This window comes from Corvus hawaiiensis, chromosome 21 (assembly GCF_020740725.1).
Source record: "Corvus hawaiiensis isolate bCorHaw1 chromosome 21, bCorHaw1.pri.cur, whole genome shotgun sequence".
In the NCBI taxonomy this organism is placed as follows: Eukaryota; Metazoa; Chordata; class Aves; order Passeriformes; family Corvidae; genus Corvus; species Corvus hawaiiensis.
The window spans coordinates 5,575,804-5,602,097 of NC_063233.1; the positions used below are offsets into that span (position 1 = coordinate 5,575,804).

Genomic DNA, 26,294 nt, shown 5'->3' on the forward strand with positions numbered 1-26,294 from the left:
AACAGACTTTTTTAGTTGTTATGGAAACTAGATCTGCTGCTAATCTAAAATCATAAAGTCGTGTCCCTAACACCCAGCTTGGAAGGAACTCCTGGGAAAAGCAGCTGTTGAAATGCTCTGTAGTGCAGCAATAATGTTTAGCTGTTCTAGTTAAGGAGAACAGGGAAATCAAATGATGTTCCCATTCTAGTTGGTTTTAAAATTGCCAGGATTACCACTCCCATAGTCCTGATCTATTAAAGATCCACTCCTGCCTATTTCCCTTCCAGCATGTATATTTTCCCTCGGGCCAGTGACATTCCTGTTCCCCTGCTATTCTTCTCCTTGGTACATTAAAGAGGAAAAACTGTTTTAGGAAAAACAGCAGCAGCTTAATGAAGCAGAAAATGGCCTCAGAGCAGCCAGAAGGAATTCTCTTCCTGGCACCAGCACTCTGTTCCCTCTGCAGTAGAAAAGAAAGCACGTGGAAAATCCGTTGCTACTCCTGACTCTGTACAGAAGGTGACACTTGTGCTGCTTCTTTGCAGATGTCAGGGGAACCCCCCTTGGCTGGATCCCCTCTGTGCCCGAGGGACAGGGACAGGTACGACTCAGGACTGAAGTGCTGCTGTAGCTCTAAAATACACATAACCAACAACACCCACTGCTTTTGGTGTCTGGCACCAAGGGCTCCTGCCAAGCACCAACTCACTCTGGTGCTTGAATAAACATCTAGAAGAATCTGTTCTTGTTGAACACCAATACAGTGATGAGCACACTGTAACTTCCAAAGCCATAACAAAAAGGAAAGATCCCAACCAGAGCTGTCAAGTACCAGCCTCTGCTGTAACTGAACTGACTTAGATGGACCAGCTCCAGCCTTGCTTCCTCTCCCCATGGTGCCTCTCATCCATTTGCTGTCTCTGCACATTGTTCACCTTCAACTCTCCATGGCCACACCCAGTTCCCCCATAGCACGAAGTGTTTCTGGTTAGAGGCTGCCCCAGCAAAACACCGCTGAGTTTAGGACTGTCACACCACCTCACAAGCCCCTCTCCCTTCTACTTTAAGACTTTACTCCAGCCGGTTCAAATCTCTCCAAAGCCCTCAGGGCACATGACATTAGATCAAACAAATGTACGAGGATATTGCCAGCACTTAAGCTTACAAGGTAAAAAAGCCCAAACAACCTCAAACCAATATAACCTCATTTTCTAGCTCTAGTCTCTTAAAACCATTGAAACTAAAAAGGTTCTGGCTGGTAAAGCAATCAAGTGTCTCTTTAGGAAAGAACTGGTAGGTTAATAGCTCACAGCTACACTGAAATTTGATTTACCTTAGGTAAGTCCGTCTAGATTTCCAGCTGTATTTTAAGCAATAATTACTGACTTTCTCTTACTGTCCTTACTACACACTGAGCCTCAGAACCTTAAAGTTTGTTGATCTAGAGCTATACCACATGATCCACCTTCACTGCAGACAGCGATTCCTGTGCAGGGCCCTCATCACCATGTGCAGGGGAATCATCCTTGAGGAATATTTTATAGTGCTGCTCATTTCAAACCTCCTACAAGTTCCCCAACAGCAGAGTAAGAGAAAGGCAGTGGGTGTGGGGAACTCAGGGAATCAGCCTTTAATTACAGTAATTTCAGACAGTCTCTGGATTGTCACTCAGAAGTCACAGCATTAGCTGGGACTTCAGCTCAGCAGAACTACTACCCAGACACTGCAGAATTGGTGCTGCTGTGACCAACACAAACCCATGAACACAGCTGCTGTCTATAAAGGTTTTAATATCAGTATAAATAGGGCACAGTTACAAAAAACTGCAAGACTGGAGCAATGGAATTTTGACGTAAAAACCTTAAGTGAGGCTTGCTCTTCAGAAACACACACAACACACAGACTGCAGGGTGAAGGGAAGGCATGAGCACACATACACCATCGTGCCTTGAACCATTCAGTACAAAAATAGCAGTAGAAAGATGGTCTCTGAATTGCTGGCTGATCCCTTGGGTGTGCCTTAGCTGGAATCCACGTGGGAGATGCAGATTGCACCTTGTGTTAGGAGCAGAGTTAATGCCCAGCAGAATGTGTCTCCCCCTCTCCATCCAGCCACAACTTCCCCAGCTGAGGTACAAGCTATAAAAATAAAGGTTTTGACTGCTCAGTGCTTGTATGCAGCCAGGATGCTCTGGCAGACAGAGCGAGCAGACTGTGCACGCGGGCTGGTCACCGGAGAGCCAGCTGGGCACTCCTTACATTCACTCTGCTCCTGGGGGGCGAGAGTTCCATGGGATCTCACTGCTCAGGTGACACCACTGCCCACACTTGGCCTCCCTCCCTTCCCAGTCCTCATTACAGCTCTGCCGAAGGTGATGCCTTCTGTGGTGGACGTGAATTGTTCCGCTGCAAGTCCTGACAAGGGAGGCAGGGCCAGGACAGGATCTATCTCTGCACATGCCGGACAAAGGCCTGCACAAGCTGAAACAAGGGCTCCTGCCCCTCTGGACCCAGCTTGGAGGCAGACTTTCCTTGAGGAGAGGGAAGGACCCCGCTGGCAGGTGAAGAGGGACCACCCCGGCGAAAGTAACGGGACAGGCTGGAGAGCAGCGTACTCTGAAATTAGAGTGTGTAACAAGTCAACGTCGTTCCACCACACGCCCTCTCCCACCCCAAACCAGGGGCTGTGGCACAGGAATGTGCCAGTATGAGCAGCCCAAGGCTGTTCAGTCATGCTGGGAAATGGGCAGCCACAGATGAGACACATTGAACCGTGAGAGGACAGCACAAGGTGCTCACCAGCTCCGAGCTGAGCTCCTGCTTCATCCGCTGCTTATCCCGGGGGTGCACAGCCGGGTCCCGCAGGTACCGAACAGCCTGGGAGATGAGCAGGTAGAAACAGTTTTCCATTGTAAACATGAGCAGAGACCTGTGCAAAGAAACACAAATCAGCAGGAGCCAAAAAGGTCAGCACACTCTGGTTTCCAGGTCAAGTAGTTATTGAAGGACTTTATGCACAAGGGATGCAACAAAGACACACAAATGCCTCTACACCTCAGTTCTGATCTGAGGAGCTCTGACTTCTGCTGCTTGGCTGTAACTACATCAAGTAACTAGAAACTTACTTGAGGGTTTTGGTTCCCTCTTGCATATTTAGCCCTGCAGCCTGAGGGAAAGGTTCCTTCTTCTTATCCATCTTAGAGAGAAAAAAAGACAGGCATTAGAGACAGGAGATAGAAAAGAACTACTCATGCTCTTCCAAGTATCAGTTGAATGAGCTCTCTGAGATCACTGCAACTGCCGTGCTCCCAGTTACAGATAGGGCCAGTACCTCTCCCAGCATGTTCAGGGCCACGTTGACTGTGGCAAGCAGGGTCCCAAAGGAAGGTGCAACGTCCGAATCAAAGGCTGGTGTGGTGAAACTCAAGACAAAGAGCACATTGTACTCAGCAAGGTCCAGCGACTATGGAGGAACAGAAAGAGGAGTGAGACCCTGGAGGCCATGAGTATGGTGTTGCCATAGGAACAGGAATACCCAGTCCCTTATCACGCTTTTCATATGGAGAAATAGAAGCACTGTGATAATTTCCCAAATCCCAAGTGTACAGCTGGAGCAGTAAAATGTCCTGTACAGCACTGCACAATCAGACTGTATGGCTCTCCTCACACAGCTGCCATCACTGGCACACCAAGGTACTGGCTGCCCCCAGAAGCACAGAAGGACGTGCCCTATCCAGCAGTTAGCAGCAGGACACTGCCAGAATCAAGGACTAAACCTTCCTTTTCTGAACCTGGAAACCAGGCACTGGGTCACACCACCATGGGTGGATGACAAGAGGATTTTTCCTAAAGAATGTACTGAAGGTACAAACCAACTAAGTTATTGTTTGCTCCATTAAGGTCACACATACACAGCCTTGTGTAGATCACACAAAAGCTCAGCCAAGTCTTCCCTTCACACTGTGCAGTGCCACATTCCCAAGGCAAATTCCTTGTCTCCTGCCTTCCTGCTCTGTGCAGAACAGCAGACAGGTATACAGTGGGGTCACTGTATCAGGACACACAGACCCAGAATATCCCTGGAAATGCTGGAAACTCTTCCCTTTGGAGAGCAGCACCTCTCCTCTCTCCCCACCTGGTCAAGGAGGATCTGGCAGACATCAGGGGTGAAATGGCGCAGGGCAGCAAGAGATTTGCTGAGGATTTTGAGGAGGCTGTACTGCACTGTGAGCAGGGCCTTCTGCTCTGCTGCCTCTGACTCGGGGCTGGGGTGTTTGGAGCAGGCCTGCGGATTACGCTGCACACGGGGAGTCACACTGGATGGAAGGGAATCGCCATTTTTTGTCTGTGGAGAAAGAAAAGAGAAGGTCTTGAATACAGAGACGATTATTTTGCACTAAGACAAGTGTTTTGATAAAAAAAATATGCTGTGAACAAAGAGAATGAGGAAATAAGGCACCCAAAGTCTGTCACCTGCTGGGAATCTACAGTTGGTGTGGGCTGGGGAGACACTGCATTGCAGGGAGGCAGCTGCAAAGAATGTTTAGATTCCACACTCCGGAAAAAGAATGATCAACAGACCAAGTCTGAGCCATGCAGAAGGAACACTGCAGCAGCAATGCATCATCTCCACCTCATTCATCTAAAGGTGTCCCAAGAACAAGAACTATCTGCCTTTAACAAATTAAATCAAATCAAGGACACCAGGTCAACAGTGGCTTAATTAATGGCACTCCAGAGTCCTACAGCAATGCAGCCTCCTTATGACAACAGCACCATTCAGCACAGGCTGCTGGTTATCTAGGACTGGCTTTACACAGTCCAGAGGTTTTCAGAGTCCAGACTACTCTTTGCACTATTTTTTTTTTTGCCATTAAAAAATGCAAATCCTAACTGTTAATGGGTGTCAATAATCACCACGAGGACTATCAATAATCCATTCAATATCCAAGACCCTTGATACTTAATAATGCTCCCTTCTAACAGGGAGCACAGGCATGCAACACAACTTAGAAGTTTGGTGTAGGACACTCACCTGCAGGTAGTGCTGGAGCATTTTGCGGCTGTGCAGGAGGGAGGTACAGGCCTGGCACAGGTAACACAGATTCACCTGAAAGAAATAAAGACAGGGAGAAATCTCATAAAAGCTCAAACCCCATCTATTCACTACCACTGCTGGAAACTAGAAAATCCAAACACAGCTCACATCTACTGTGATCATAAAGGATCCATGAAGTCTCTTAATTTCCCAGTATTTTCTTGAAATCACCTGGCACTAAGAACTGAAAGTAAGCCACTCTATTCCCCAAGTTTACTTTTCCAAGCAACACCACTTCTCTCTCTCCCAACAGTTATATTTCCTCACTCGAGACAAGGTAGTGACAGAATGGGCAGTTAAATAACCTCAGCTGTAATTCCCATTAAAGGAATGGTACTAAAAAAGTGATATAGTGCCATTTTCTCTGAAGACATCCAAATCTCTGCACTCCAAGGCAATGTATTATCCACAGCAATATCCTTATTCCTACCTGCATGTCCCTCATAAGTTGTGGCAGGTGGAAATGCCACTCCTTTGTGAAATTTGAGAGTTGAAGAATGAAGCCAACAGTATGATCAGCCTCTTCCAGACAGGCCAAGCTCTGCACGGTCCGTACTGCATTCAGGCACTGGGAAGGAGAGAGAAGTAAATCAGGACCATGACAGATAAGGGACAGATGGGATAACATGCCATCCTCCTCTCACAATTATCTCCACTGTAACCTTTCCCAAGGCAGGAGTGACTTTTCAATGCTTCTGCCCTTTCTGAATCATTTCCACTGCTGTTGGAACACATGAGCCAAGTGAAGCACAGAGGCAGTTCGTGGCACACCTGAAGGATCCTCTCTTGATGGACACCCACAAAGTCCAGTGCTTCTGTCAGGAAGTTGTATCTCAGTGTTTTGAGAAGACGTTCCATCAGGGACATGGAGAGGCGATAGACCCCGGGCCAGGAGGGGGCATCCAGGGACTTCCGGGATGAAGCAGATGTCTGAACAAATCACACAGAGAAATAAGCGACTTTTGTTCCCTCCACACCAATCTGGCAGTCTCCAGTCTCTAGGGGTGGCTGCTGTCCTCCCACCCTGGGAGGGCATTGCTCCAGCCACAGCCTGTGAGGGCATGGGAAGCTCTCTGGGTGCATTCCCAGCTGGAATGAAGGAAGCAGCACCCACCTGAATGGTTCCGTTTGTGCTGAGCTGGTACACGCTCAGGAGGGGCAGGCAGACGCTCTGGGTGACACCAGCTCCAGCCATTGCTGCTGCTCCCTACAAGAACAGACTACTGTTGGAATCTGTGCCTCTGCTCTCAGGGACTGAAGAGACTTGTGTTGCAGTAGATATTTCTGTCCTTTGCACTGTCACCACCCTTTCACAGAACTTTTATCTACACACACTTCTATGTTGTCAAAAGTTCAACATCAAGAAAAGCAAAATCTAGCCTGCATAACTGTACTCAGAATTCCATTTATCACCTCCTCTGGTATGTACATTATCTTTGCAAAGGGCTTTGGAATAACCTTGTTTTCACCTAAAGCCCCACACAAGTTGAATTTGTAATAGATAAATAACACTTTATTAAAACTAATGAAGAAGCAGGTTCCAACACTCAATGCTGGTTTAACAAGGGGGTATTTGCATTGCAGAATCCACTGAGTGAAGGTGCCTGCTCTAAATGACAGGTCTGCCTGGCTGGCTCAGCTTTTCCCAGACATCCCACTATAGAGAACAAGACACATTAAGCAGGTGTACATACAGGACCTGCTGCTTTCCAGCCTCCAAAAAATACCCCTTTATCTACAGCTTATCATGCAGCTGCATCACAGACTGGATAATGAGATATAAAATGAGACACACTTTTCTTATTTAAAGTGTACAGCTATGTGCTCTCACTTCTCTGCATCTCTCACCTGCTGAGTCCTTGCTAAGGTCAGCAGCAAATGTAATGAGGCCTCTGTGAAGTGCAGGTTTTGTTTAACTCTCAGGCTGATCTCCAGTGCAGCAAAGATGGTAGGAAGCACAGGGACTTTCCTAGTAATCTGCAGCCAGCAGTCTCCATCTTCATCCACTTCACAGAGCTCCTTAGCCAGGTGCAGACCCAGAACACACACCTACAGTGACAAGGAAAGGTAGGTAGGTACAGGGTTGTACCAAGAAAAATCTCAAAAGCACTTACTAACACAATCTAAAGTTCAATCATTCTCAGAACCATGAATGAAGGCTCCTGGTATCCCTCACATTATACTCTGTACACCTCTTGGCTGTATCAGCACTCATGACAATATTTTTTAGGACACATCTGAAGGAGAGGCAGCAACAGCCAATTGCCAGACTGATGTGAGCCAAAAAAACATCGAGTAATTCTGAAATAGAAACTGCTAAAACTTCCTTTGAAGGCAGCAGGCTACAAGGGAAAGTTGTTCCAAGCATCATGAAACTTTTGTCTAGAGAGAAGAGACAAGGCTGCAGAGCAGAGGAACGGGTCCTTTACCCCATCTCGCTGGTCTTTGTGCTTCACTCGGGAGGCATCATCAGTCTCCATACTGTCCTTGTCATCTGCAGCATCTCCCAAGGTCAGGCTGTGCCGAGTCTGGTCCAAAAGTGCAATGACCTCATCCTGGAGAGTCTCACACACGCTCAGCACCAGCTGGGGGTACTGGGGGATGTCATTCACTGTGACATGCACAACAGACACCAGTTAACACACAGTCCTTGTACTCAGGTTTCCAGTTCAACTGATAACATCACTGAGCCACATTTCTTGGAATTAGCATTTATTCTGTTCTCATTTCAAAAGCTATAAAACAATGGGAGGAACTGTGACTAAGTTAGATGTTTAAGTCTAGGAGGATATAATAAAGGATTATATTCATCTGGATAACAAAAACATGTAGTTTTACCAAGAAGTCATATAAATTCATGACATGTCAAAGCATAAATCGAGCACTACTATGGACAGATTATTCCACCACAGCAATTCCCACCCATTGCTCCAGACTGCTGGTACCAGCCCAAGCAAATTGGGTGTAGTCTATGGTCTGTGAGTCCATATAAATACTACATTCTTATCAAAACCATTTTAATAAATTGCACCACCTTTTACCAGCATGACTAGAAACTCAAATTCAACAGCAAAGAAAACAATTAAAACCAAACTAACCCTCCACTTTCTATTTTTCAAAACATAACAGGCTTGCAGAGCCAAAGCAGTGGGACAAGGAAAATAAGACAAGTAACCTGACACACTTAATCCCAGTGGCCTTTGCATGTGCTGTACAGAGAAATACTGCCAAGATTCCACTGCAATGCCAGATGCCCCACAAGGGACAGGAGTAGTGACCAGACTGGTTTCTGTGGTTTGTAACAAAATGTACCCTTTCTCATGCTTGGGTCTTTTGTTATCTCTAACTAGAAACCCATGTCAGAATCTAAGCTCTACAGTCACTCTGAGAGAGCCTGATTTAGGTGTCTCTCCACCATACACTGAGCTGTTTCCAAAAACACGCAGGAACCAAACTGATCAAACAGAGGTTATTGTCAGGAAAAGACAAGAGAAGGGAAGACATGGACATAGAGTGAACAAATGATAAACCTCATCTCTTTTCAAAACCAGCTAAAGAAAGGAAGAAAAAAGGAGAGAAGTCCCACAGGCTGGTGACTACATTCAGCACCCTGCACTACTACCAGCACCACACACGTGTTTATCTTGCACATGTTGGGTGTAAGGTGTGTTCAGACCTGGCAACCTGGCACCTCGACACCTGCACATGCACCACCTCACCTTTCATCTCCTTCATTTGCAGAACAGTGATAAGAGCTGAGAACACTTTGGCTTTGGTTTTCTCCATCATCTGCTGATCTGCCTGTAGTACTCCCTCCAGAATCTGCGTCAAGGAGTTTATGATTTTATCCACAGAACCCAACTCGCTGACAACAAAAAGGGAGAGCTCTTCAGATTAGACAAGATCCCTCAATAAATAAATTGTCTTGAATGAGCTGTGTGGATCATAAGTTAAATGACCCCCAAAAGTAAAAGCAATTCTTCAAAGTAAAATTTAAGTCACCACCTGGATCTCACTAAAGACATTCCACAGAATGAGAGAATGCATTTTCCCTTCATTGTGAGAATGAGAGTGAGAAAGCAGGGCTACCTATCACAAAAGCTCTTTTGGTACTTTTCACCAGCAAGCAGGAAACCAAATAAACTGTATTGCTACTAGAGACTTCTTACAGTTTCAGCAACAACCAAGAGACATTTGACATCCCAAAAGAGAATTCAATGATTCAGTTCTCTCCCCAGACCACTAAGGGATTCACCCTAGAAGCAAAACACTTCAACATAATCTCCCGAATTTTTATTTAAACGTGATCTCCCAAGTTTTTATTTCTAGCAGTGACTAACAATTATCTAAACAAAATACCTACCTTTTCCACTGCTTGAGCAGGATCAGAAGAAGGGTACACAGCATAGACCCCAGCTGCAGACAGGACACTGACATGGGAACTTGGAGCTAAGGAGAAATACAGCAAGAGTTACAGCTGGAACAGACACATGTAAAAACACTTCAGAAATGCTCAGCCCAAGCACCACCACCAAATGACCAGGTTTGTTCAGCAGAACTGAGGGGACCAGAGCCAGGACCCTCGCAGGGTCACTCAGTGATGACAAGAATGACACATACAAAATAAAGATTTAAGCAGCTCATCAGTTCAGGGAGAAAGACTTTGTTTCAGCCCAATTTCACAGGATCTAAAAAATCTATGATCACAAGCATCTGCAGAAATAGAACCCCTCACAGTGCAAAGAAGATAAGCAATTAGGAAATGAAAAGAACTGATAGGAAGCAACACCTACCAAAACCTTGGTGCCATTTAGCACATCCAGAAACAACTGCTGATGAACTGCAGAATCGGTCAGATGCATGATATCTGCCTAAATCCACAAAGATAAAGATCAATCAGCACAACAAAAGATGCATCTTCTAAGAAGCCTAAAATCAGTTTACTGTTTTGTTATTTTATGAATCCATCAAATTTTATAGTTGCTGAGTTTTACAGAAATCATTTTAGTCCTACATTAACCATTGACAAGAAGCTGGTAATGACTAATTCTCCAATGGTGCATCCCTGCCTCACTTGACACAGGAAAAGCTTGTCAGGATTACAGAATTACTTAGAATCCCTCTAAAAAATATTTACTACCTCCCTCCTCTGCTGAGAGAACAATATGCCCATTTTGATCAAACAGCAAAATATCACCCACTCTAATCTCTTGCACCATGCTCGTGCCAACCTGCACTGTGTTCACACACACAACAAAACTGAAAGAAAAAAACCAGTGAAGTCTGCTTAGCTGGCCTAGGAAGCTGTTGATATTGTATTATTCAAAAAGTTCACTTCAAACTCTCATGGAAGATAAGAGGCAGCCCTTACATGGCTTGTGGAGATGATGAGCAGCATCCTCCAGGCCGAGATGAGCATCTGATACTCGGTGATGGAGGCACAGCTGGTGCCCTCGGTCTCTGCCACGTGCTGTGCCAGGGACTTCACGTACTCTGACCAGTAGGCAAAGCGCTTTTTGGTGGAGAAATTCTTCAGCGTGTCTTTCAGGGACTGATCCAGCGAGCCCCTGACCAAATCAAGAGGAGAAGTTATCTTCATTTAGTCTTGGGTCAGAAAATACACTTCTATGATTCAGGGAGGAAAGCCAAGGACACAGCTTGCAAGGAAGGCTATTCCACATATTAGACCTGTGCAGGGAATCCCACTTTTTGTATCAAATATGAAGGAACAGTATGAATCCTGAAGAAAATCTATGATTTTTTTTTTTGAACAGAGATTTTAGTTAATCCTGACTTTTCAACGTAGGAAACAGCTGTTATGTTCAGGAAAACAAATCAAGTGGGAGAAAATTACTAAATGTGATTCATTCACTGCAGGTTTACTTGGCTTAGTTGACAATTAGTTTTAATAAATACTGTATATTCTTATTCCAGGATACAAGGAAAATACTGATACATTCTCACCTAAAGGCTGCAGAAGGATTGTAATATCTTTCTGCAATTGGACATTGCAAGAATCTCAAATGAATGTTTGTAATGTGCTCGTGAATCACTCCCAGATTTTCCCAGGATTACATGTGCTTTGCCCATCAAAGCCCACATGGTGTATCAAGAGTTAACACACACAGCTGCGACAGCTAAAAAGTACAGGGATGAAGGGGAGACTACCAAAGACTCACTTGACAACATAGTAGATCTCCAAGCAGATGATTTTCATTATTAAGGCACAGGTATCCAAGACACTGAGCTATGAAGACAAAAAAATCCCAAGCAATTTAAAAAAAAAAAATCTGAGCTCTATAGCGTGAGTGAAATTCTGATTTATCCCTACCCATCCACTTGGGATGGCTGATACTCCAGTTCCACAGGAGACTTATTTCTCCCTCAATAGGAATAGTTATGTCATTTTGTCCACAGATAGGTGACAATAAGGACAGAATACTGTGCTCAGAGTTCAAGCTCTTCAGTGAGAACACAGGGCTTTCAGAACGAAGAGAAAAACTCGCACAGAAAGGAAGAACAAGAACCTAATCAATTCCTCCATAATACCAGTCAGCCTGAGTCCACAATATAGATACATTTCAGACAGCACACCTTCCACAGTGAGTGTTACTACAGCTGCCACATAGCTGTTTTTGTTTCGTATGTGAATAAATAGCAGAGAATTTCAAAAGACAGTTCATGGCTGCCCAATCTCTGAAAAGCCAGACAACATTCACTTCACCTCCTGCCTGTGTTTAACCCACTTGGTCACAGTCCTTTTAGGAAGCTGCAAGCAGAGGGAACAGCCACACACATCACTTAGAAACCTTTTCTGAGAAATACATAAATCCCTTCATTTTGTTTGGATGTAACTCACCTCTGACGATTCAGAAGGCGGAGGAAGGGTCCCAAAGAGGGGATTAGTTAAATTTTCCCAAAACTTTGGCCTAAAAGATATGAACAAAAGTAGTATCAGTTATCTCCCTCATGTCACATGCCTAGCAGCATTTTGAGTGTTCCAAATGTAGAAAATATGCTTTGGTAAATACAAGTTTATTTAGCTTTGTATAAAAGAAACAGAAATATATTTGCTTCTGACACACTGGGGCTTCTCATCTTTCACACTCAAAGCCCACACAATGCATACCCTCACCAGGGCACACGTTGACTAAAATGGAAATGTTCCTGAAAAGCCTGACAAACCACAGAAAGAATGTCTTGGAAAAGAGGAAGGAAAATGCCTTGTTGAGGAACACCAACTCACTTTGTCCTTAGCACGAGCATGGCGCTGTCACGACGGTCCTGCCACAGCGCGTGCAGGAAGGCGATGGCAGCGCGGTGCAGGAGGGGAGGGCACCAGTACCTCTCCTGCTGTTTGGAGTCAATCAGCTCTAACACCACTTGGAGGCAACTCCACTCCCCTAAGCTGAATTCCTAAAGCAAAAGGAGACAAGAGGTTACAAGTGGTTATAATGCTGGAGAATTATATTGTCCATTGTACCCAAATCTTTAGCTTTCTCATTGCCACAATGTCATGAACGAGTGTTTTAAGGTCACTTAGAGAACAGCACACAGAGTGAAGAGAGCAGGTCACAGGCACCCTTGGTCTCAGCAGATGTTCTTTTGCTAACTCAGTATCTGCCTTGAAACACTGGGGAAAGTTTCTCTTTGGTTACAGGGAAAAGTGAAGCTGGGATACACCACATCCATTAAATACAAGCACAACCTGCATTTATCTTTACATTAAGCACATCAGGTTACAAGTAAGAACTATCAGATTTTAGCATCCAGTGCTGTAATATGCAAAAAAAGGCGAGTGAGTCCTCAGGCAAGTATCTGCTATTGTACCTTCGACCCATCACTGCCATCCTTCACTTCCAAGTTCAGGAACAGTTCAATGAGCCCAGGTTGAGTCTCCACTGCAACTGTGAGGAACTCCAGGATCATGACCTTGATGCGCATGTCCTCGATCTTGCTCTGCAGGTGCGTGAGGAAGGCGTCGCGGATGGCAGCTGCATCACTGCCCAGGCAGGCGTACACGGACATGGGAGCAACCTGCCCATGGAGACAAACATCAGAGGGAAAAATAAACATGCTCTAGAGAATGCTTAATTCTACATAAAAGGTGATTGTATTGTATTGAAACTCAAAAATATTTAATATTGAATCTACGAACATATCAAAGTAAGTTGTCATTAAGCAAGAAGAAATGTGACAAGTGATCCAAATATTGCTCTTCAGCAATTCTGCTCTATCCTCACCTACTTCTCTCAGGTTACAAAAGAAATATAAAGGACAAAGAAAAAAAACAGTCTGGGAATTACACTTCTTGAAAAAGGTAAGCTCAGATCTGGATTTATATGCTTTAAGAAAACTATAAATACTCAGATGTTTAGCAGACAAAAAGAGCAAGTACAAAAGGCTTTGTAAGTCTAAAGTCTACTTTTACTAAGTACGGAAGTCTAAAAGTTGAAAGGTCCCGATAAAAACTTAAATAGGACCCTCTTCTCAGTAAGATGTTAAAGTTCCAGATAGGAAGGTCTAGGAATTGTATTTAAGACTGTGACTTGTGAAAGTTGCTAAAAAATTGGGAAGAGAACAACTGGAGGTGCAAATATTTTGCAGAAAAAACCCCACTCACGGGATGCCTCTCAGTGAGTGCTGAGTGACTTCTGAAACAGCAGAAGATCACATTAAAAAACTAAAGGACCCTTTAGATGATTTTTCATGTGCCCTAACTTACAGCTGTCAGTCCACCCTGCTTCAACTGACTTGCACTAAGCTCCCTGATAGAAAAAAGCCTGAGGAAATTATCTTGAGAAAATTGGAATCAATCCCAAGGGGAGAAGCAAAGGAGCACTGGTGTGTCTTATCTTACTGTAGCCAGTCGTTTGAGCAGCTGGATGGCCAGGCGTGGAAGAGCAGGGTCATGCTTGTGGTAGATGTATTTGGCCAAGACAGCAATAAGGTTGTTTCCATGAGCACCTGGAGAGAACACAAATAAAATCAAAGAGAAGAAACAGCAACAAGATGTAACTATTTACCAAATAATGATTTCCACAGCAAAAGATGAGAACTAAGTTGGTCTCCCAAAAGAACACGGTATTGGTCCAGCCAGAGGCACTAACAGCAGCTGATTTAGTATATTCTGTAATTACACTAATCCCATTACAAAACAGCAAACAATAAGCCATGTTTGATTAATCCTTTAAAAGCTGTCCCAGAGGGGAAGAATGCCTTAGAGGAGGGAGAAGAGGCCTTCCCCCATCAGTAGCAACCACTTTTTGTAACCTGGAAACCTTAACTCGTGTTTGTGATGAGACACACAGTGCCATTTGCAGATCACCCAGAAGCCCAGGCTGCCCCAGGGAGCAGTACCCACCATGCTGAGTGAGTGCCTGCTCTAGGGGAGACACCACGCTGGAGGGGGGCTTGAGGCGGATGACGTTGTTGGTAACGGAGAACGCCAGCTTAACTGTCTGGATCAGCAGCTGCCCTTGGCCTTGGGACTCGTCACTGCTTCCAAAGAGAAACCAAAGTAAGGAACTGTGTTCACAATCAACATTTATTATTTGCACAACATTTAACAAGGAAACTCCATCGGGGTTACAAGACATTTTCACTCAGAGCCAGCACACAGAAGCTGCCCAAACAGCCACGCCCCACTCACCTGCTGGACTGGGAGGCCATTACCATGTCAATGGTGTCCACCCCAATTCCCATGATGTTAATGACAGCTTGCCCTGCCTCCGTGTTGGCCAGGCTGAAGATACACAAGGACTGCAGGCTGGGGGCATTGCTGTGACACAAACACAGGTCAGTGTCACCAGGTGCATTTGTGGCATTTTGCCACACCACACTTAGAAAACTACCACAAAGTAACCTCTTCATTTCTACATCCCCACTAACCCTTCCTTTACTTTCCCTTCTACTTTCACCAGAGTACACCAAATAGGCAAGTGGATGGCAGTGTATCCCAGGAAATCTATGTACTCTTTTCTTTTTTTTTACCAGAAGTGATGTGATTTGCTCTGTCCCTAATCTTTTCTACCCTTCCTGTACTCAGTAATGCAGCAAAGAGCTGAAACCAGCGCTACACAGCAATGCCAGCTCCCTCCTACTTGTTTGAATTCAAAAACTGAAACAAAATGACAGTGATTCCTGCACTGTAAACCAGGCTACTGCAGGTCTGAGACCTCTCACCTGTCTTACCTGCTGCGAGGATCCATTTCAGGGCATAAGTTCAGTATAGCATGGATCAGCTGCAGAATTAGGCACCCTAAAAGAGAGATGAAATGGACTACTCAGTTTTTGAAAACTGTTGCCTCATTCCTAATATTTTCAAACAAATCACAGCATCTAACAATATCAGATGTACAATGCAAATCCCAAATGGCTGCTAGAAAACAGAAGGCAGGTGATCCCTTTTACTCCCTTGTCCTCCCACTCCCCCTTTTAACATTCTTACCGATTTTCTCTCTCACTCCATGAGAGTTGTATCTCCATTTGTGGTAATTTGGTAACATTTCCTTCAGAACAAACACAATGCAGGGCACCAGGCCTTGGCTTTGGGTGCTACCAAGTTGTCCCTAGGAGAAACAGAAATATTATTTAATCAGGAGGAGGACAAGAAAACTTTTGGAGGAAGATACTCCTTATGGTCTTTGAAGTGTGAGAAAACCACAGAACACGGGGACACAGATGTACAAGCAATTTCTAATCTTTTCTAGTCATTTGAGATGACTCAAAATGGTTTTTTGTAAGAATCAGATCAGAGAAAGCACAAACAGCAGTGCAGAAAGGAGTGTCAAGCAAAGATTACTGAGAGAGATTGATCTCAGACAGGGCTGTATTTCACTTCCCAATTACAACAGCTCAGAGCTGGTGTCACATCAGAGCATTCCAGAAGCACTCACCCGGACGAGAGTTGTTACCAGGTTCAGGAAGGAGATGGTAACACTGTACTCGCCTTGGGGCTGTTCCATGCTCATCAATAGGTTTCCATAGCCCCCAGCATTCATCCCCTCTGCACTGTGAAATGAGCAAGAGGGTTCATCACATGAATAGCACGATTCTGACATGAGTGAGAGATGTCAGGTGCAGAGATTGCACACTGGCAAAAAGTTCTTATCGCATGTTATGAATAGGTTAGGCAAAAAAAAATGGGGTGGGGAACATGAATACCTAATCATGTGATTCATACTGGACAGTGGATTGGCAACAAACGGCAAGAACCCTGTGTGGTGAAGGTCAGTCCAAACCTGCAAGAGAAGAGGTACAGATACACCTTCTCATTTACATATAAATGTACCAGTTCCCACCAGCAGGTCCTTTCCTCACCTTGGCTGGCATCCGAGCAGCCAGGACTGTCAAGCAATTGACACAAGAAGCAATAACATCCACAGGGGGAGAGATTACAGTTGTTAGCCTACAAAGGAGAAACAGAATGCATGAAAAGCACTGCCACCTGCGGTCTAGTCTGGTTTTTTAATCAAAAAAGCTTCTTTCCCTCTCACTGAAGTACACATATATAAAATTTAAGCAAATAAATACAGACCCCAGAGTCTGCACTTTCAATCTAGACTTGCCACCTCCCCCTCACACCTGAGTCAGATCAATTTATTGCCAGAGCAAGGCTGGCAAGACGGCAGGTTGTCACAGCAAACAAAAACTATACAGCTGAACATCAATTCCCAGGCAGTTAACTCTGGGAGGAGTTAGCAAGCACAACTGTTTTAAAACCTGGGAGTTACTGCTCTTATGCTAAGCTTTATCACCCTTCCATATAAATACAACTACTAATCAAAACTGCCTTTAAATTGATAAAATTGCACATCTTTCAGGAAAGAAGTAGAAGAGGGGCCATTCTGCTGCATCAAAACATTAAACTATGTGTAACCAGAACAGTTTTGAGAGCTGAACACCAGTCTTGGGGAGTTCAAGTACTGACACACATCTTGTAAAGCTCTTGGCAAAATAAGTAATCAGCTATTCCTCCAGGTCACTCTATCTGCTTTAGGTACCTCTGCTGTCAGTGACTCACCTCTGCAGGAGCATGTAGATTCGTGATGTGATTGGCAGAAGACAATCTGCTATTGATACATCAGTGCTGATCACTTTATGAACCAGATCAATTATGGGCTTGACCCTCTGGCAATGCTGAATCACATCTGGGTCAAGAAAACCAAACATCAGAATGCAAAATCATACTTCAGCAGTAATCAAGCTGGAACAATGCACATTTATCTTACCACATATCTTCATGATTCAAAACCATCCATCTCCCATACCAAAAAACATCTGTTTATCTATCTCAACTTCTTCCTCATCTAAAATGTATCTTATTTCACTACATGCTCTTGGCCTTTTGCAGTGAATTTTACAGAATAATAATAATCACCATCATCAGGTTTCTGAGAAACTATTCCATGCTCTTTCGGAAGTACTCAGAGCTTTTCAGTCCTACTACTAAACTCAAATTGACGCCAATTTATAATTATTTGTTCTTTTTACAGTCCCAGCCTGTCTCACCTGCTGTTGACACAACATGGAGCAGCATCTCAATCTCACAGGTGAACAGAGTCCAGCTGCTGTAGGAATACTCCCACCGTACCAAATAAGCCCGATCATCCAGCATCACTTGGCCCACTGTTCCCTGAGGTATCCGTAGATTTGTTTGACCTAGTCCTAAAGATTGAAGAAGAAGGTGAAATAAAGTCACAAACTTATCCATAAGTTAGAAGCCAGGTAAAGAAAGAGCTAAATTTCCCAAAGCATTTCAGTAAGAAAAGGTGAAGTGCAGCTTCCTTACCAAGAGGATAGAGGAGCTTTGGAGCCTGCCTTCGCCACAGTGTGCCGTCCTCATGGGAGATCACATCTGGAGGTTTGTGCTTGTACAGTTCAATATAGAAGGACATTTTATCCAGGAAACTGTACACCTGCATCAGAGAGAGCTTCAACAACACAGCTGAAGAGCCAGAGCTTCTTAAAAATTTATCAACCAGGTCATTTCCAGGAACAGGAAAGTTTTCTTGAGGTGTACAGTATTTTTCTAATACATCAACCCTACCAAAACATTATTACACAGCCCACCTGTTCAGACAAGTCTCATCTAATGAATCAGGTAAGTATCCCCTAAAAATTAGTCAGCATCTTAATCTTCAACCACTGAAGTTGAAAACTTTTCTAGAAGCCAGAAAACAGCGTCCTGCAACAGCACACAACTCTGAAGGAGCCCTGTCCACTGTTCTTAGACAAAAGCTTAATGTCTGTTACCTAAGACTGCAGTTGAGATAAGCACATGTAATGGAAAGAAAGAATCACAGAACATGTCATCCCTGTCTTGAAATAAATCATCTCCCAAACACCAAGAGAGATCCTGTACCTTTTTTGCAGTAGATTTATCAGACACAAGGGCTTGAAGCAGCTGAAGGAGAGGAGTGAGAAGATGGGGGAACATCCCACAAACACTGTCCAGGATAATACCCAGACCTGCAGTAGGTTCCTGGTGGTAGAAACGAATGTCTTATTACTAAAAAGAAAAGCTAGAAGGGTCTCGGTATAGCATAAGGTTACAGTTCCTTTTGAAGCTGTACATTTAACATTAATCATGCATAAAAGTATCACTCCAGTGACTGGAGATCACACTGGCACAGACTAAAGCATGAGGCAGTCTGCAAGTATAAGGCAAGAAGTAAGACTGTAAGGCATTACATATCACCCTAATTCTGTGACAACAAAAAATAAGCACAATGCTTTTGCCAGCAGTTAGTTCAATCCTTGCAGCCCCAGCCCTGCTTTCAACTATCACCTATATTAAAACTCGCTCCAGTATCCTTTTCAAGAGTAAAGCCAAGGCTGTACCTAAAAGGCAGGAAAGGGCAAAAGTAAATCAAAGATAGATGCAAATGAATATTTGCTCCTCAGGCCCTCCTAGAAACCAACTCACTAATTACAACCAACCTAATCCTTTCCTAAAAGAGAAACTTTTATCAGGTCTTAGTTATAAACAAGGTAGGTCAAACAAGTTGCAAACACACTCACCGTCTTCCAGAAGAGCTGAGGAATGCTGGAAGCTGCCAGAACTTCACATGCAGCATCAATTATATCCTACAAAGGATGATAGGATGGAGAAAATCAAAGCTACTTTACACAGGGGGATTTCGTCCCAACCAAATTCTGCCACATCTTTGGAATTTAAGTTTCCATGTTTACCCACCAAGATGTAACTACCTCCTGGAGCCAAAACACACCAACACACTCACTCCCAGACCACAACCTAAAGCCATGCTCCTCATCATGAACGAACTGGCCACAACAAAGGTGTCCATGATATCTGCAGAAGGCTGTAAGCTGTCCAGTCCAACTCAGAAATGGAGTTTGTATTATTTCCATTGTTTTGGGACTAACAGATCAACAATTCGTTTCATACCCATAGGATTTCAAATGTATGATGTGCTCTTTCACTACTTTCATTATCTGCCAGTCTGTAAAGGTGTTTACTAGGTTTGCATGGTGTACATGCAGTAGGAAAACCAGCAAATCACTCATTTGGGTCTACCTAAGCCATATAAAGCTTGCAGTCTGAAATGCAGGATTACAATTTAATAGGCAATTAGCATCAGTTATGACAGGTTATTTTAAATTATGTAACAGATGCAAAGTGCCTTGGATGCTTACCTGCTGATTGCCCAATGTATGCAATTCCAGTGATGTCAGGACAAAGGAAAGAAGTCCATAAATACACATACAAGCTGTGCTGGCAGTACACTGCAAAGGAAGAGTACACAAGGTTGCTATGGGAAAGACTATGAACTACAAACATGCTGTAACTCTACTCAGTCTGCTTTACACACCAAGTAACTGCCCTTTTCATATATCCTTGCTGCAAAGGAGAAGCAAAATAGGGAGCAGTCATTAGTTAAGCTCCACATTAATATGAAGTATTTCACTGAAAGGAGAAGTCTTGACATGACTATTATCACAGAAATGCCTTGCAGACCATCAAAATAAAAAAAGAAGCACTCAACACTTCTAGGAATCAAAAGGATTTGCTTTCACTGGCTTCTGTCTACAAAGCAGTTTACCCTAATACACCATGTTGTCTAATGAAACCATATGCAGAGAATAGTGCAGTTAAATCATCCAGTACTCAAGATCCACAATGGCAAATACACTGATGGAGGCAAATCAAAAAACGTGATTAACTGCAGTCTATTCTGCTCAAGAGAGATGTAGTTCCTTGCTTTACGAAGCTTTTCTTAATTCTCTGGACATAAAAATCTGTTTCATTCCAACTTGATTTCTGATCCTCACTGAAATTTAAGATGATAGTACATGCTTTACTGCATGTTTAAAAAGAACATTGGTTCAGTCATCTGCTTCCCATCACAGCTTTACATCAGGAGCAGTTAGACCTTCAAAAGCTTCTATGTTCAATCTAAGAAACTCACATTCTTGCCCCCACTGCTGAGGGATCGCAGCAGCTTTGTCAGATACTGGAAGACGTTCAGCTGGATAGCAGTGCTGCCCATCCTCCTGATGATGTTTGTGGACTCCTCTGGGTTTATAGTGTGACGGAGCAGAGCCCAGGCCAAAAGCACCGGAGCATGATGTGAGACATCCCCTAACTGCAGCAGCTGATTGTCCATCTCCTGCACAGAGACAAATCAAAAGCAAAATAACTGAGATCTGAAAGTAATCCATACTCAACAAGCACATAGCTGATCGTGTCCCTCTCATGGTATGTGGATGCCAGCTCCTACACTTGGCCAACAAGCCCAAGGACCAGAAGTTTACAGACACAGCAGTGCCTGGCTAATCACAGGAAGTTCTGCACTGTTAGGCCTGAGAAAGGGTTGGTTACTCTGCCAAGGTTTTACCTGGTGGATGTGCTGACTGTTGGCCAACTTGTGCTCCTCCGTCCTGTCATCCAAAGCACGCTCATGGAGGGAGTCAATTTCCATGCCTTCCACCAGAATAAGAGCACTAAAGTAGCTACAAGCAGTAAAAGAATAAAAACAAGTAGGTCAGAAACCTTATTCGAGAATTCAGGGAAGGCTTTTTTTAAACTATAAGTGGTCAAAAAGCAACCTTTCGTTTGCTTTGTCCATCTTTCTTTGAAGCAATAAGAAATTACAAGAAATTAACAGCACGTAATCCAAATTTTGTCTTGAAATGCTGGTAGAGGACAAATTACAACCTTCAGAACTACCTTTTCTGGTTGAACAGACAAAAAAGGGTCACTGAAATTTGAATAGCTTTTCCATCTTTATAACTCTCTGCCACCAGGATGTATGGCAGGATTTTCATTCCCCCTTCGAGTCATGGCCCATGCAGAACAACAAAGACATACTTATAAATGCATTTTTTCCTGAGAAAAGCAATTGTTTTGCTCTGTACCCACTTCACAAACACACACAACACTTACCCAATACGATCCACGAGGTGATCCATGCTCTCATCTACTAAATGTCTGTTGGTCTGTCTCGTGCCAAATCCCTGCTCTTTGAACATCTTTGCAAACGCCACAAGCTCCTCAGGTGCCATTTCAAAGTATGCATAGTAGAGGAAGATGACTTCCAGGAGCATGGACTGTTCCCGAAGGCACTGCACAAACCACCGGGAAACCTGACGTTCTGTCTGCACAAAGGAAAGTTCCACCATCACATACTGAAGCTCACAGGGCAGCCAAAGCAGTCAGAAACTGAGAAGTGTGGAGGCATTTCAACAGCTTGTGTAGCCAACAATTGAGTCAATGCCAAGGGAAGCCACTCTAAGTACACAGAGTTCATGAACAACTACACATAAATGGCCCTGCTGGCCGAGTGCTCTCCACAGATTTATTACAAGGAACCGTAAGTTTCACAAAACTCTCTGTCTCTGAGCAAAAGTGTGTTCTGTTAGAGAGAAAACAAATTTTAAGTTTCTTGGACCAGGAGAAACGTCCTGTTTAACTGCATCTGCACAGATGTATTTTCCAATACACTACATGTAAGGAAAGACTTTATAAGCCTGATAAATAATAGTAAGAAACAAAATACCATGAGATTTCCATGCGTTTCCCACGTGGGAGCTTCTGCTTTGTACAGCGCTTCAAACTGTTTGCGGTAATTCGGAACGAGTTCCTTGTCCAACTTTTCAACACACTGGAAGTACTGTGCCTTAAAGAAACAAACAAGTCCATGAACTTCTCACACGCACACTCGTGGGCTTTTTACACAGGTAGGGAATGAGCTTCCATATTTAGCCTATTTCAATGACACCACATCCTGTACTCACTGTGTAAGGGTGTCTCTCATCCTGGAAATACGTGAGCAGGTGGAGGACGCAGCGCAGGATGCAGATCCTCTCCTCATAGTAGTAGTCAGCGAGCTGTGAATGTAAAGTGCCATCAATACCAACCTGGGACAGTGTCCAACTCCCATCCACCTCTCTCTCCCAGCCACTGCCAAGGCCTTCACCACAGGAATACAGAGTTACTACAGATGGAGTTTCAACTGAGCAGTTTTGAATTTGGGGGGAAAAAACCCAACACTTAATTAACATTACAGAACTCAGTCAAGCATTGCCGTAACAACAGGTCTACAATTACACTGTTAAAGTGAGAAAATGTGGAAAAGAAAGGCAAAAAGACCCTATTACCCTCTGTCAGAAACAATCATCAATCTTGTCAAGTCAGACAGTGACACACAAACCTGTAAGTTTTGGAAAATAAGACAGTGTACATCTACCCAGCTAAATTCCCCGATATCAAGCCTAAGATTTCATTTCTGTAGCAATTACTAACACCGTTCACATCTACATGCACATCTCTCAATTTCAGAAGCACCTTCTAAAAGCCATCCTTTATATGAAGGAATACTTCAATTATTTCAAGATATTCCACAGAAATAAAGTAGGTTTGCTGCCAACAGATCTTTTCCACAGAAAATACAAATGGAAATGACTAACCTTCAGCATCAAAGCCTGACTCTGCCTTTCGTCCTGAAGAACTGTCTGTAAACAAAATACAACAAAATAAATAGCTACTGGAGAAATACCTACTGACAAAATTTATGTTCACAAAATGACTGAAACAAATAAAAGACAATTTTTCTTTCCAGTTCATTTGGAAAGACAGATTCCAAAAGCACAAAGCCAAAACACTCATTTTTAACTACATATTTATTTTTCAGCTCAGCTCTCATTCACAAATCTGTAGCTTTCCTGTATTCCTGTGACAGAAAGGGGAGCTGAGTTCCTGCAGAGAACCAAGAAGGAACAGATAAGCCTGGATGCAGCTTCAGAGAAGAAAAGCTACAAAGCCATTTCCCAGTCAGGATTCGAACTCACATTTGCATCAAAAAACAACTGATACTAAGGAAAGATGTGGAGTAAATAGAACATAAATGGGAGCTATGGACCTTCAGGGAGTCTCTTGTTCCTCTGTAATCCTCTTGAAGATAAGACTGTAACAACTGCACACTCTGCTCTTCATCCAGACCCTGAACAGAAGAAAGAGAAATGATCTGAAATTAATAAAAGGCAACTGAATTCATTAAAGACTGAGATTCTCTCCAAATACTCAAGCAGCTCTTATCTTCAAAACAAATAACATGCCAAAAGAATATTTTTGCACCAGGCACATGTATTAATCAGCACTTCTTTTAAAGCCCAATACACAGGCTTTAATGTCACTGAGCTGCAGTTTAACTTCAGATAAAGGACCATCAGTCATTTAAATAAAGGTACCACCAGTCATTGAACTCTAAACTCGTGGCCTAAAGAAGCAGAACCTTGCAGGTAAACTGAGAGGACTGTCAAACACAGCAACTGATTTAAGGGACATCAGTTTTTTAGCTGAGCAGTTGTCCTGGAAGAACCCAACTCAGAGCAGGAGTAGGTGGCTGCTGCTGCAAAGGACCAGGAAAACCACAGCATCTCAAAGTTACTCATCACTTTGGAAGTTTGACCTAGAGCCTCAACATGTACTCCAACATCCTTTAGATTATTTTGAACAGACAGGACCTTAAGTTTCCCTCTACTCAACATCAAGAAGATTGCTTCAATACCAGAATCCCAATAACAATCCATTCCAGGGATAAAAAATAATGCAAGAGCAGCTTCACTCACCAAAAACTTGCTGACCCTCAGACCCAACTCTTTTAGTGGAGCAGCTACATCCTTATCAGCTTTAATTTTTTCTGCTGAAGTCGTACTAAAGTAAAAAGAAATTTTAGTCATTAAAAATGCAGCAATCTCAAGGAAAGAATAGGTATAATTTCAAAGTTCTCAGTTTTATCAGTTTAAACTGAACATTTGCTTTTTCCTTAGTGACCTGTCAATATTTCATACAACAATATTCTGTAACCTTTCTTTACTTACAACAAAACTCCACATTAGAGAATCATTTCTAAAATCAGGCAGTGACTGTACCTTGGTGGTTTGTAGTACGACAGTCCCTCTAACAGCCTCTGCCAGTGCTTGTTCAACTCTGCAGCAATCTGGGCCTAAAACAGAACCAAACAGCCCTGAACAGACTCCTCAAAGTGCATTACCAAGTATCAGGTCTGTTAAAACTTAAGCAAAGCAAAGAAATTCCACCACCACAAAGAGGCAGGAACAACACAAGACAGGTGTGATTCCAGATGCAGTACTGAACAGGGCAGTGAGCTGCATTCCCTAATCCTAGGGAGGGTGGGAAAAAGGGAGGCAATGGACCAGGTTTAGAAACATTTGGATTCCCAACCTCTGGGCAAATTCTTGAAAGCACAGGCTCCATCCCTCAAAATAAAACAGCAGTTGTACCACACATGAACACCCCAGGGCACCCCAGGCAGCAACACAGGTGGCCACTCCAGAAAAGGAACCACCTTTTCCATACACCCTTCCAGGCAGCTCATGCAGCAGCTGTAAACAAGCAGCGGAAGAACAAACAAGGAGCAGAGATACGGGAACAAAAATCACACTAAGAAAGAAGGAAGAGCAGCAAAACCTATTTTCACTAATATTCAAAGAGATGTAGAAATGATGTATTTGGCCACGAAGCCAAATAAGTGATGGCCAAACCTGCTCACCAGGACATGAACTTACTGGTTCTCTTAAAGCTGATCTGCCCAGCAGAATCGTCCATAATTCTCTGCTGCTCCTGTAAACACAAGGAAAAGGTGGAGAGTATTTTAATCATCAACGTTATTCCAGGATTCCATTTAGCTTACACTTTTCAAACCCGCAATTAACTTGCAGCAAACGACACTGCAATGCAAGAAAAATGATTTAAGGAACATTAGCTTTTATCTAATGAGTTTCAGATGTCCTAGAAAAACCAAAGAAAAATCCAGAAGAGGGTGACAACTGACACAGCAAGACCTGTGAATTCATACCAAAGCTTCACATTGATACCAGGTTACCAGCTCAATTTGATTTTGCTATTTGAACATTTAAGGCTCCTAAGAAGAAACTTAATGAAAGCATAAAGCAGTATTGTACTGTTACATTCAAAGCTCTCCTTCAAACAAATTCTTCCATCAGTTTCATCCTCCACTCTAAGCCGAGCATAAAACCGTGTGAAGTGAAAAACTGCACCATCTTTACACAGACACCAGAGCATAAAAGCGGCATAATAAATGACAAAAACGTGCTCTGGAGAAACGAAACCACCGAAGTTAGATGATCACTGGACATGGGATTCATTGAATCGCTTCCGTTACACAGCTCCACGTGTGTATTTTGACTTGTACGCCTGCAAGAGCCACGCGGGAGGCGCAGCCGTCCTCGGGGAAGGGCTGAGCGTCTGTCAGGCACCTCCGCGAAGTGAGCGCACATCAAACCCCCGGCCCCGCCAAAGCAACGGCTCCTACGGAGTCCTGCCCAGCCTCTCATCTCGTACGACAGAATAAAACAACCACAAAATCCCCGACAGCCGCTTCTCACTCCGGTCTTTGGGGACGAGGGTCCCTGAGGGTCCCTCAGCGAGGGGGGGGCGGGGCCTCGCTCCGCGCGCGAGGCAGGGGCGGGGCCAGACCGACGCGCGCCCCGCCGCAGTTAAACCCTCCCGGCCAGGCGCTGCGCCCCCTCCCCGCCAGCCCCTCTCGGCCCCCGGTCCCGCGGAGCGGGGTCCGCCCGCAGCAAGAGCGGCGCCGCCCCCGCGTTGCCCCCGCGTTCCCTCCGCCCCAGCGGCCGCAGCCCCGCACCTCGCGCTCAGCCCGCCCGCCGCCATCTTCGCTCCGCTCTCACGTGACCCCGGCCCCCA

General features: G+C 44.1%; 1 protein-coding gene across 2 annotated transcripts; it reads right to left on the minus strand.

Moving 5' to 3' along the window:
* Positions 1-1,755: 1,755 nt before the first annotated feature.
* Positions 1,756-26,287, minus strand: NUP188 (nucleoporin 188). 2 transcript variants are annotated; one of them, XM_048325676.1, is made up of 44 exons: positions 26,236-26,287; positions 25,136-25,190; positions 24,479-24,552; positions 24,176-24,260; positions 23,467-23,547; positions 23,015-23,059; positions 22,343-22,435; positions 22,105-22,224; positions 21,492-21,703; positions 20,944-21,058; positions 20,515-20,715; positions 19,742-19,831; positions 19,106-19,171; positions 18,447-18,566; positions 17,874-18,000; positions 17,594-17,749; positions 17,106-17,232; positions 16,403-16,490; positions 16,247-16,323; positions 15,979-16,093; positions 15,531-15,651; positions 15,275-15,341; positions 14,733-14,861; positions 14,445-14,578; positions 13,941-14,047; positions 12,911-13,117; positions 12,327-12,496; positions 11,940-12,009; positions 11,260-11,327; positions 10,452-10,647; positions 9,874-9,951; positions 9,444-9,529; positions 8,800-8,945; positions 7,510-7,691; positions 6,929-7,129; positions 6,195-6,287; positions 5,852-6,010; positions 5,511-5,648; positions 5,018-5,092; positions 4,118-4,327; positions 3,314-3,445; positions 3,108-3,178; positions 2,782-2,911; positions 1,756-2,598 (listed from the first exon to the last, which is right to left on the minus strand). In XM_048325676.1, exons 1-44 carry the CDS (start codon positions 26,259-26,261, stop codon positions 2,428-2,430), a joined length of 5,214 nt encoding a protein of 1,737 aa, XP_048181633.1. In that variant the 5' UTR covers positions 26,262-26,287; the 3' UTR covers positions 1,756-2,427. The 2 variants fall into 2 exon arrangements, with proteins under 2 accessions (XP_048181633.1, XP_048181632.1); XM_048325675.1 differs by lacking the exon at positions 26,236-26,287 and adding an exon at positions 25,680-25,837.
* Between the last annotated feature and the right edge of the window lie 7 nt (positions 26,288-26,294).